We start from the raw sequence: 12,827 nt of genomic DNA on the forward strand, positions 1-12,827 counted from the left end.
ACCAGGCGTGGCGCACAATTCCGCACCCGGACCCTTCTCCTGTTGCTCTTCCCAAAGCTCTCCGCTCTCGGGAGCCGACGCTGCTTGGGGAACAAGGCGCCCCAAACGAGGGGCAGCCACAGCAGCGAGCGGCATCAGCTGGTAGATCGCGGGACCGGGGAGTTTGCCGGCGGCGGCGGACCAAAGCGGAGCCTTCACTGCGTGCACCTGCAAGCGGCGGCCGCGGCGCAGCTCTTCGGAAGGCGCCGCGAACCGCTGCCGCCCGTCGGTGCCCGCGCCGCAACTGTGCCGCTCCGTCTCTGTGTGTGGCTCCCTCCCCACCGCCTATTGGCTGGGAGGTGCCCGACGTCACAATTGGGAGTTCCTATAACTCCCCCACACTCTCAACATAACGGGCTCCGGGCAAGTTCTAGGCAGTCGGGAGGTGACGAAAGGGAGGAGGGTCCGAGCAGACAAATGCCTCCGCGGCGGCAGGCTGCATGCGGCTCCCGGTCCCGCCAAGCCCCGCGTGCGCTCGCCAAGCCTGGATCTTCTCCAGCGCGCCCGTAGCCGCCACTGAGAGCAGAGAGCCTGCAAAGGGCTCAGCGGCCGGGCGCTTCGGAGCCTTGGTCACACCCGGCTGGACGGACAGACACTCGGCGCGCGGACCTGCCGAGAGGCGCTCCAAGTAAGAGCGGCGCGCAAGAAGGGCTCGGACGCAGCTGCTTTCCCTGAGGGGCCGAGCGCGATGGAAGCGGTGAGCGCCGCCAGCGCCCTGCAAGCCACGCTGGGCGCCAACAGCAGCAGCGGCAGCAGCGGGCAGAGCGCGGGCAACTCCACCGGCTCGGAAGAGAGCTGGGTGGTGGGCATGGGCATCCTCATGTCCCTGATAGTGCTGGCCATCGTCTTCGGCAACGTGCTGGTGATCACCGCCATCGCCCGCTTCCAGAGGCTGCAGACGGTCACCAACTATTTCATCACGTCGCTGGCTTGCGCGGACCTGCTGATGGGGCTGGCGGTGGTCCCTTTCGGAGCCAGCCACATCATCCAGCTCACGTGGAAGTTCGGGAACTTCTGGTGCGAGTTCTGGACCGCCATCGACGTGCTGTGCGTGACGGCCAGCATCGAGACTCTGTGCGTCATTGCCGTGGACAGGTACTTCGCCATCACCTCCCCCTTCAAGTACCAAAGCCTCCTGACCAAGAATAAAGCCAGGATGGTCATCCTGTTGGTTTGGGTCATTTCTATCCTAACCTCCTTCTTGCCCATCCAGATGCACTGGTACAGAGCCACGGACTCCAAGGCCGAAAAGTGCTATGCCGATGAGACTTGCTGCGACTTCTTCACCAACAAAGAGTATGCCATCACTTCTTCCATCATCTCCTTCTACTTGCCCTTGGTAGTCATGGTCTTTGTCTACGCCAGGGTCTTCCAGGTGGCCCAGAAGCAGCTGAAGAAGATAGGCAAATGCGAAGGGAGGTTCCACCAGCAAAGTTCACAGCAGGAGCAGCAGGCTGGAAGGGGAATCCACAGGAGGGCATCCAAGTTTTGCTTGAGGGAACACAAAGCTCTCAAAACCCTGGGCATTATCATGGGCACCTTCACGCTGTGCTGGCTCCCGTTCTTCATCGTCAACATTGTGCATGTCGTCTCGGAGGACGTCATCCCCAAATTTGTGTACATCTTTTTGAACTGGGTGGGATATGTCAATTCGGCCTTCAACCCTTTGATTTACTGCCGAAGCCCAGACTTCAGGTATGCTTTCCAGGAGATCCTTTGCTTCCGGAGGTCTGCCCTGAAAATGTACGTCAATGGATATTCCAACAGCAATGGGAAAAACGATTTCAATGGGGATCACAATGGCTATCATATGGGACAAGAGAAGGCTAGCGAACTGCTGTGCGAAGAAGGAAACCCCCATGCTGGGGAAGAGTTTTTGCACTGTAAAGGTACTGTCTTGCATGGTAGCATTAACTCCCAGGAGACCGAGCCTAGCACAGGGGACTCCCTCTTGTCGTGATTGTTGTCATTGCAAAGTGCAGAGAATAGAATGTAGTGGCTGTCTGGCAGCCGCACTCAAGCCAAGGTTTACCCAGAATGTGGGAGCTTCCCGGTAGTTTAGCAGTCGATGGAAATGTTTAAGGATGGGCATATGTGGATTTGTATATGTGCATATTAGAGCCCCCTTCTTCCACCAAGGGTTAAGACACTGCAGGGGTTAGCCTACAAAGGAGTTTATTCTTGTGATGTAGTGTTACCAAACTCATCTACCTCACAGGTGTAGGAATAATATTGAACTGAGCTGCTGTTCCTAAAACTGAAATCCCTACACGCAAGAAGGAATTTGGTGCTACTGATGGCTCACCCTTTCGACGGAAAACAATAGCTTTAAAGACTGTTTTAAGGCAAGAAGTTAGGGTTGGCTGTAGAGTGCTTAGGAATCTGTAAAGTCAAGTGTTTACTTTTGTTTTCAGAATATTGTCCGTAGTAGTGACCAAGTTTCCTGAACATGTTCTTCGCTGCAGCAAGCATTACCTTTGAAATCCTCACTAATGTCAGCTGTTTGTTGATATTAGCACAAAAAACACTTTCAATTCCCCTTCAATTTAGATTTGTATTTATTTTCTACCCACAAAACCCTGATCTTATCTCATTTTCATTAGCTGGCACTATTCAAATGCCAGATACTTATGTAGTTGTGAAAGCAGTACCTGGTGTTGCTTTCCAGCGAAACCAGTCCTCCCTCGCTGTTCATTTATGATAATTTCCCCAAGGCAATAATATGCTGGTGTCCTGCATTGGGGCTCACTGTTCCCTATTAGAGTCTTGGCAAATGGACTGGGCGTCAGCTTAGATGACATGGAACCTGTGTGCATTAAACCTTGTAAAATCATTAACCCAAACTTTTTGCTGCCGTTGCCATAACCCAGAAAGTGACAGCAAGAGACCTAGAAGTGAAATACATTTAAGCCTAGTTTGCATTAGGGTATAAAGCAGCATTTCATTTCTAAGGGCAGAGGAGCTGAATCACCTGCTGTGCCAATGATTTCATTTGCCCTTCTCTGACTTCTAGCCCAGCAATGACAGGAAGGTAAAGGTATTTATTACTCAGAGCAGTGCTTTGCTGGTTTTGGATCAACAAGTAGCTAGCAAGCTGTTCTCATTTAGGAACCCCCCCACACTAACTAGTTAAGTTTATGGAATGATTTTAAAGGCATTAACCCATTAAAACTATAATTAAGGTAGTAATCACTCCTTTTTCACTAATTCCACTCTTTCTGTTTGACTAAAACACAGCCCACAAGAACCCACAGGCAATGAATTCTGGGATAGATCTGGGATTGACCTGGCCTATTATATTCTTCCTTCATTTGTTAAATTAGTACCCAGTGTGCTTGATGCTCTACCTCATCCCTGCCCTGGAGGAGTTTAGGTGAAGTAAAGGGTTTATGTGGCCATTTGTACTTTAGGTTCACTGATCTGTATAGCCACTTCCCCTTGCAGCTTCAGTCATCTTGCCCCTTTTGGTTCTCTGTAAAGACTGCCTTCCTTTTCTGTTCTGGGCCCGCAAATCATTCTGTGCTCTTCTGCAAAACTAATCAGTGCTGCTGCTTTTGAACAAAAGCTGAAAGTGTGTCGTGACAAAGCTTGTTGTTGTGTCAATCAAACTCACCCTGTTTCTTGATCTGAGTAGGGTGTACAACTCTTGTCACTTTTTGATTCGGAAAAAAACAACATCTCAAACAATGACAACAAATGCCAAACTGTTAGGATTCTAGAAGCAGGAGATAATTCTTGAAATATTATTCTGAATGTTTTTGCTTTCACATCTGAACTGAGCTTTACTAATAAGGCTGGAACTGTTGCTGGGGATGCACAATCATCTCCCTGAGGCTGTCTGACTCAGTTTAGTGGGTATCTCTCTCTCTCTGTGTGGTGTACACACACATTGAGTGGGCCAGCAAACATTGGCCACCTTCCATGTGAACTGCTGGATGTGAGCCTCTTTCGGTTGTAGTATATGACACAGTGACCTGTCGTGCATAACCCATAGATGTAGTGAAATACAGAATAACAAAATGAAATAATGGAGAAAGGCAGCATCTGCAGAAGGACCCAGCATCTCCAGGTAGGGCTGGTGAGGAATCCTGTCTGAAACCATGGAGTGCCTTTGCCAGAGCTGAGCTAGATGGACCAATCTGACTCAATATAAGGCAGCTTCCTAAAAATCCATTTGTGTTTCTTCCATTGGCACAGAGCTCCCTCACCTGGCAACCAAAGCCTAACTCCCATTAATTTCTAATGTACTTGGGAGAGGAGAAGACTCATAGAATCGTGGAGTTGGAAGGGACCAGACAGAAGGAAGTATGCATTGTTTTTTTCCAGATTAATTTGACTCATGGCAACGAAGATTGTGATTCATTGTATTTCAAAGGATTCAGTATTTTTAGACACACTTTTGAAACAGCCTATAGAAATTCCTTAATTTATAGTTCTCTATAAAATGCTGGATGTTCCATAGAAGACTTTCTAAGGCTGCCAGTCCTATACCCAGCTTCCTGGGAGCTGGAGCATAGGATCCCTTTTTATGGAGAAATGCTGAGTCAGCTCAGCCTGGTTTTGATTTGCCTGGTTTCTGGTTTGCTAGATTTTCTGACATGTTGCTTTCCTTTTCTTCTGAGTTTCCTTTATGTCAGCTCCAGGGCTGTCAGATGGGAACCTGATATGATGCATGAGTCAACAGGTGCAAGAAAGAGGGGGGTAGGAAGTCTGCAGTGGGTGGAAGACAAGTGCCAAGTTATGTCGTCAGGGTCTTTGGTCCTGTCAGGACGCAGAACAAACTTGCAGATGATCCAACTATTGATGTTTTACATAAGTACAACCCTCCCCCATTCCATGCACAACTTTATTTTCAGGGCATGATTGACAAGGGGATGTGAAAGTGCCCAAGACTGACACAGCAGAGGATATAATGCAATCTGTTGCCTCTCTACAAGGCAGTGGCACATTTTCATTTCCTGTTTGTCTGCCTATCTGCTCATTATTATTCTAATTCCTCCACTTAGCATCTGGGTAGCTGAACTGAAGGCCTTCCCAATCTTTTGGGAACAGAGTGCTATTTTAAGCTCCCCAGAACAACCAGAGATTCCCTCCCCCACCCCTACCCCCGCTGTAAACATCAGGGAAATTGCAACGAGTAAAACATAATACTATATATATATATCTTTTGTTTGCAATATTGAAACCCACCCCCAGCACTTTTAAGGACATGAGTTCACCATAGATAAATTTATAAATCACAGTAAACCATGGTTTATGATGATGGGAATGAGCTGCCTTCGGTTTGTGCACTTCTCCTCCTTTGGCACATCCCTGAGAAGGAGATCAGAAGATTTCACATCTGTTTCTAGTTACTGCAGTTACGCATTATGCCCCAATTCTAAACTCTGGTTAATCTTAGCTATGGTTTGTTGAAACAAGCCAACTTCAAAACTCAAGCAGCAGTGGTTTAGAAATCCCAGGCATCAGAGAATGCCTTGTCTTCCTTCAACGAGTTCTTGTCCCCTTTCTACATTAACAACCTTGTGTGGTGTCAGGGCAGACCTCTTTGCCTCTTCCCTCTTCCTGCAGGCATATCTAAGGGGCCAAGATAGTTGCCTGGGTTTGATTCATGTCATGTGACATTCAAAGCGAAAGTTCTTCCATTTCTCTGAAATGATGCTTTGAGTGATAGGTCAACTTCTTGGAAGTTGAAGCCATTTTCCTTGGCTCTCTTAATATCAGAGACTTCCTGTTAGCACAGAACTGTTGTTGTTTCAATATCTTTGAATGTGTTTGTCCATTATTATTATTATTTTAATTGCTTGAAATAGCTACTGGCCAATCATGGTGTCTTTCATGCTGCCGGCAGCCAATAAATACATTTGGATCAGACCCTGAGAATTCTAATAAGAAGTTTCCTAGAACAGTGTCTTGATGGGAAAAACATTGGGGAAGGGGGGGGGACTTGTTTTGTTCTTTTAGGCCTAGCCTCACTTTAAAAAAAAGTGTGTTGGGGACGCACTCAAAGCACTTTATATAAATATGTATGGACTTATATTTTGTTTATTGTCTGACACAATGTAATTTCAAGCAAGGGGCTGCTAAAAGAATTGTAAAGTAATGAGAAGCATGTATGATGTATGGGGGGAGGGAACAATCTTTGCATTGTGATATGAAACTGGCATTTGCAATCTTTTTGTGGTAAGGTAGTTCACGGTGTTGTCTGCAGGCCGGACATTGATCACCGTGACAAACAAACAAACAAACAAATAAAGGCTGAAAGCCTTTCTCAAAACAAGAACGAAAGTCTGCAAACAACTCTTAATGAAAGTGAGAGCAAGTGGTATGAATTGTATAGTGTTGGCCGGAATGTATGGAGAGTTGTTTGTGCTCAAAACATCTTTGGGATTGCCTCTCTTTGTTTTGTACATATTAAAGCACTGATGGACTTTCTGCTGTTTTACACTCCCTTTTTTTTGCTTAGCAAACACCACAGTGGGCATCACTCATTCATTAACGGCATGCCCTGGCTGGTGTGTCTTTATTCAACACATGCTTGATAGGGAAGTTCCTTTCTCTGGAAACACAGAAGAAGACTCCTGCCTGCCTGTCTCCTTTCTGGCTGAACCAGTGAAAGATTTGCTGAGTCCCATGAGAAATGCTGTTTGCAAAATGTGCAACATTTAATTTTTCACAAAACTCTTCCATCTACCTCTGCTTTCTGAGCACAGCCAAACCCCTTAGCTCTGCAGTTCACAACGCAGAGTACTAACCACTATACGATCAAGGCTTGCTTAATTTTTTAAAAAAGCTCTGCAGTTCAAAAGCATTTTTTGCCACATTCATATTTCCCGTCCCATAATGCACCTTCATAAACCTTTCAACTTGTGCCTCCGTCAGGCTTGAGGCTTGTTTTTACTCAGGTCAAGTTATTACGGGACTCAAAAGCCCGGCCCTTCCTGAACTTGGATGCAAGAGGAAGGACATGTTGCTGCAAGCTTTGGAGGGGAAATCCTACTGGCGGAACTCTGACAATTCTCCCTCCTGCTTGTCAAGTACACTTAAGGGATAGGCTCAGAGCAGCTCTCTTTCCAAACAGGATAGGAAAGCAATCATGGATTGTCTCCTGTATCTCTTCATTTACCCATAGGTTACAATCCTAAATGGATTTACAATGGAGTAAACACCAATGAACACAGTGGGACTTACTGCTGAGTAAACATGTGTTGTAATTATGGAACATGCTTCCTGTTCCTGTATACAGAAAGGTGCCTTTGATGGAATCAGACCACTGGTCCATTGAGCTCAGACTAGGGTTTCTGGCCCAAGAATGGACAGAGCACTATGAAACAGAATGTAAGGAGAGGAACCTTCTAGGACAACGAATCTGGGATACTGTAAAACTCAACGCTCTGCACTATTCCCAACCTTTTGAAACACATGTTTTGTTGGGGGGCTTATTTAACACTGAGGTCCCCATGAAGGAGGGAAATTGGTGGAGAATCAAGAGCACAGGTAATTTGGACAATCTGAAGGGTGAGGTACTTAAAGGTAAAGGTAAAGGGACCCCTGACCATTAGGTCCAGTCGTGACCGACTCTGGGGTTGCAGTGCTCATCTCGCTTTATTGGCCGAGGGAGCCGGCATACAGCTTCCGGGTCATGTGGCCAGCATGACTAAGCCGCTTCTGGCGAACCAGAGCAGCGCACGGAAACTCCATTTACCTTCCCGCCGGAGCGGTACCTATTTATCTACTTGCACTTTGACATGCTTTCAAACTGCTAGGTTGGCAGGAGCAGGGACCGAGCAACGGGAGCTCACCCCGTCGCAGGGATCTGAACCGCCAACCTTCTGATCGGCAAGTCCTAGGCTCTGTGGTTTAACCCACAGCGCCACCCGCGTCCCATGGACTTTCCAAACTGAATAAGTGTGGAAGGAGAAGAGAAAGCAATAAAAACACTACTATTACAGCCTCCTTGCAATGAAGTGTATCTTGGGTCTTGAAGTATGTTTTAAAGTAGATTCAAACTCAGTAGATATTTCAGTGTTTAGAAAAATGAAGTTTAGATTGAGGGAGCTTCTCCTAGTAGTAGTCCACATGACATGTTCTTGGGTGCCTTATGCTTGCTGGATACCAATTATCGTACTCAAACAGCAGGCAGATCATTGTGGTTTTTCTTTTGTTTTTTAGTGTTATTGATTGGTTCCTCCCCTCTTCTTGCTTATTATGAGGTCCTAAGCAGGCCCAGTGTGTTGCTTCATCTTGGTAAGAAGCCTGACCACATCTCAGGGCTGTACTGTATGTGGAATAATGGCACTAGAAGGGTACACAATTGAGAAAAGTCAACAAGTCAACAAAAACGTTTTCTCTTCAGATAAACATTAACAGACTGTCCTAGCACTGTGAAACCTGACACAGGGGACTTGGCAAAATCAGATGATGTTTGCTAATGAAGCCTGTTTCACACAGCATATGGCTTTTAGGTCAGTGGTGTGGGGCAGAAAATATTCCAAAATGAAAAACGCTTTGGGAAAAATCCCAGGCGTTTTATTTTTCCACAGAAAATATTTCGTTTCATAAGCTCATTAATATCAATGAACGGATGACCACTTCAGATGCAATATTAAGCAGGTCTAACAGTTTCAACTTTTTAAGATTTGCTTACTAAAAACATTGCAAATTACTCTATGGCACATACCTCTGATTTGAATAGGGCATTTCCCTGCAATTCCCCCCCTCCCCCAATTCAAAATTTTCCAGAGAGACCAAATCACTGGCTTAGGTACAGGAGACTAGCATGCAGTACAGCACATTCACTGGAATGCAAACATGTTTACTCTGCCAACAGTATTTCAGGATTCCCTAAAGAAGACTCAGAATACAAAACTATACTTCCAGGTAAGTAAGTTTAGGACTGCAACCTAATACACACCTGCAGACAAAGGTGTCAGAACCAGTCTTTATTATAGATAGAATTGTTTATTGCATTTGTATCCTCTCTTAACTCCAAGTTGCTCAAGGCAACACCCATATTTCTCCACCGTGTTGCCTTTTATCTACACAACTTCATGAGCTGCAATTAGACTGAGGGAGAGCGAAGGGCCTCAGCTCACCCAGTGACCTTCATGGCTGAGTGGGAATTTGATCTCAGGTCTTCCCAGGTTCAGTTTCACACACTAACCACTATGCCACATATTTTTTTTATTTGTTTAACAAGATTAACATACCACTTAATAAAAAACAATATTCTAAGTAGTTTACAGAAATTATATATTCATTAGAGACGGCAATAAAAACAGACTTCCGGGCTCCACCCACACACTATGCATTTAAAGCAGTATCATACCTCTTAAAGCAGTCAAGACTTTCCCGAAAGAATCCTGGATTTGTTAAGTGTGCTGAGAGTTCTTATGAGACCCCTATTCCCTGGGAAGTAAGGCCAGCAGCTTCAGTACTCTTCCCTTGTGTATATTTCTACTCTGATTGACCATCACCTAGAGCTGTAGTTTGGTGTGATTGCTTGGCTCTTTTGGGTTGAGGTTGCACCAAGGCTATGCTTGACTCTGGCTACATTTGCACATTGTAAGCCGGACTTTCTGTCTTACAGTGATTTATCTAGAGTGAGCAGCATGCTGGTGCACTCACTTCACCTCCTCTGGTGCGAGCAGGATAAATAACCGAGGAAGCCTTAGCTTTGTGTTACGTCTGAATCAGAGCTTGTGGTTTATTTCTCTCTAACAAGCCACGATCACCGGCCAACCTGTAGCCATGGCTTGTTGGGGAGCAACAAACCATGATTTCTGGTTCAAACATAACAGGAAGCTGAAGCTTTCTGATTTGCTTATCATGCTCCTGCTGGGGAGGAGTGAAGCAGGAGCAAATTGGGCAGCGAGTACCAGCATGATGCTCTTACACAATAAACAATGACATGTCAAAAAGTCTGGCTTATTGTTATGTACAAACACGGCCATTGGTTGCCGATCTGTGGTTGTTGCATGACTGGGTCTGTAAACTGTGTGAAAATATTTCACATGACTTAATCTTTTTTATTGCTGAGCGAATTGCTGGTAAACGAAAATATTACATTAATATTGGTGGCGGCCTAGTATGCAGAATTAAAAACTTCCTGAAACATGTTTTGCTGCAGTTTACTGAAGTTATCACTCCAGGAGCGCCCCATTTTGATGACACAGGATACTGAGCTGTTGCGCTCTGTGACTTTTCTGCCCTCATGACAGTGCTTGCAAACATTCCAGAAGATATGGGAAACTGTAGAAATCTGTCCAGCTGACTCAGTAGCAAGAGGCAAGTTGGTGCTGTCAGCATATTACATGCTTACGCCCAATTTTCGCTTTGGATCAGCTTACGCATGGAGCCTTTGTGCTATCTCAGCTACCCTAAATTCTGAGATTCAGTCCACAACTTCTGTCGCTTGAATCCTACGTGAACCTTGTATAATCTTGTGCTTGTAGTCCATACCAAATTAACGGGGACCTCAGGCTGGGGCGGGAGAGGAAATGCAGCCCTGCAGGCTTATCTGGTCCTTGGGTCACATGCCATGTCACACTTGCTCTCCAGCCACACCCTCTCTCCCCAGGCCACACTCCTCACCTGCCCTGCTTTGCACACTCCTTGAGTGCTTACGCTTGGTTGCAATGTGTCTTTGAACTCTGCTAGTGCATCTTGCTTGTTTGAATGGAGCCTAGTGAAGGGTGTGTGAAGAAATTAGCCTGCTGTTCAAAGGTGAAATTTACATGCGTTGCTTTTCCTCCTTTTGCTCCTGACCCAGCCCACCACTGGCATGCAGCCCCTTGCCCAAAAGGGAGTGTGGCCCTCAGACTGAAAATGTTTCTCTGCCCTCCTACAGAACTTCTTTCCTGGGTTTATGGAGTTTAATTCAGGCACATAGGAACCACCTGCTTTATGATCAATTTCAGGGTCCTGCTCTCTTTCCCATGTGGGAACAGGTAGGCAGGTATAAGAGATGTGGTCTACTGTGTGGTTCCGGCACCAGAGCCATGTCATGCCCTCCAAATGAAGACTTGTCAAGCTTCTTCCTTCTGCCTCTTTTAAGATCTCTGTTGAAGACATCTGCATGTCAGTGTTTTAAATACTTTTAATGTTTAGTTATTGCTATTCTTTAATGTTTAGTTTTATCTTTGACCGGCATTTGGGTGACTGCTGCTCTTACAACAGTTGCCTTTAATTTAGTTTTCCCTTACTATTATTATTTTTACTATTTTGTGCATTGTGTTTGTTTTGAATTGTGTATTTCATTATTTCTAAATTCCAGAACAGTAGGACAGGAAAAGAAAGGCGTTTCTCTTCTCCTGCCACAACTGCCAGTCTGGGTTAGCCAGCTCTGCAAGGGGACACTTAGGAAGACTGCCACCATATTTCCCTTATGCTGTCTTCTAAGCTTGTGCAGAAGTGAGACCCAAGTGCTTATGAAAGGAGGCAGGGAGAACACTTTCAGCCATCTCTCATCAGCGCCCAAGATAGCTCATGGTTCTCTGTCAAATCCCATTGAGGCACACACATGTAGTGTGAGGTCAAATGGTCTAGGTATGTGACGGGCAAAAATGTCCTATTGAGTCTGGTATGTGACGGGCAAAAATGTCCTATTGAGTCTGACATAAGGGTCTCAACAACCAATTTATGCAATTGATTTAGGAGAGGACTGTGTATGCTGCCTTGAGCATACATTAAATAAACAAATAATACTCAAGTTTGCTAACAACTGCTGACAACTAAAGCTGCTAACAGAAGTTAAATGTAGCATAGTATGGATAGGCCTCCTACCAAAGTGTAGTGATGTGAGCTTCATCTTCTCTGGGAGCAGCATCCCTGCTGTTAGATAAGCCTCGCCTAAAGTCCACAGGTGTATCAGAAGCAGCCTGAATGCTGAGCGAAGAATTGCTGACAAAATTGGTACCCCAAAATACTTGATGCCAGGATTATTATTATTTAAAAAAATAATTAAAACAAAATACGAAAATGCCAGGATGACGACAAATAATAATAATAATAATAATAATAATAATAATAATAATAATAATACTCTACTCTTATCCAACACCTGATCTGTGTATTTATTTATGGGCTTCAATAATGAATAGACTTCTGCCATTGCATGAGAAGCAATGCTAATCTCATGCTTCCAGCCTCTAACTCCTGGTTTTGAAGATTACATAAGCGATTCGGAAATGTGGCATCAAGGAAAATCTTTTCTGAACTCTCCATTCCGCCGTTGTCCTTCCCTATCCGGGCTCCAGTCTTCTGTATCACATTCCCTTCACCATATCTTATTTCCTTCATCATATGTTCTATGTGATTCTATTTAACTTGTGTGTTTTATCCAGCCCTTATGACGAAAGTTAATTTGGGACAGATTGTTCATTGCCCCAAATTAGACTCACTCCTTTCCTGCCCCAACAAAAAAATTGTACACTGTACCTTTGCTAGGTTGCCAAGACACCATCACTTGCACTTTTCTCAAAATGAACAAAGTGTCCTAAGCAAACTTTCATGGGCTAACACATCTCCCTTGCAGAGTCTACTGAGCATGTAAGAAATGCAATGCTGGAGGAGCCCTGGTGCCTTGATGTCAGGGATAGTCAAAGTGGTGCCCTCCAGAGGTTTTTGAGCACCACTCCCATCCTCACTGGCCATTGTCCATACTGTGCGGGGCTGATGGGAGTTGCTGCTCTAAACATCTGAAGGGCACCACATTGCTTACTCTCATAAGTTCCTTATAGCTGCTCTTACCTGACCAACCTCTCTTTAAAAAAGTATTTGAAAACTAT

The 12,827-nt window shown here is 45.3% G+C and overlaps 1 protein-coding gene across 3 annotated transcripts in view; it reads left to right on the plus strand.

Annotated features, from left to right (window-relative positions):
- The first annotated feature begins 338 nt into the window (after positions 1-338).
- ADRB2 (adrenoceptor beta 2) overlaps positions 339-12,827 on the plus strand; it is a 59,148-nt gene continuing 46,659 nt past the window's right edge. Inside the window, exons 1-2 of one of the 3 annotated variants that reach the window (XM_083594140.1) lie at positions 339-1,928; positions 6,506-7,990. In XM_083594140.1, coding sequence (XP_083450266.1) covers positions 728-1,928; positions 6,506-6,708 — 1,404 coding nt within the window. In that variant the 5' untranslated portion in view covers positions 339-727 and the 3' untranslated portion in view covers positions 6,709-7,990. Of the gene's footprint in view, positions 1,929-6,505; positions 7,991-12,827 lie in introns of those variants that run through there. The other 2 variants (XM_083594141.1, XM_083594142.1) reach the window with 2 other exon arrangements.

This window comes from Podarcis filfolensis (genome assembly GCF_964270895.1).
Source record: "Podarcis filfolensis genome assembly, chromosome: 2".
Taxonomy (NCBI): domain Eukaryota; kingdom Metazoa; phylum Chordata; class Lepidosauria; order Squamata; family Lacertidae; genus Podarcis; species Podarcis filfolensis.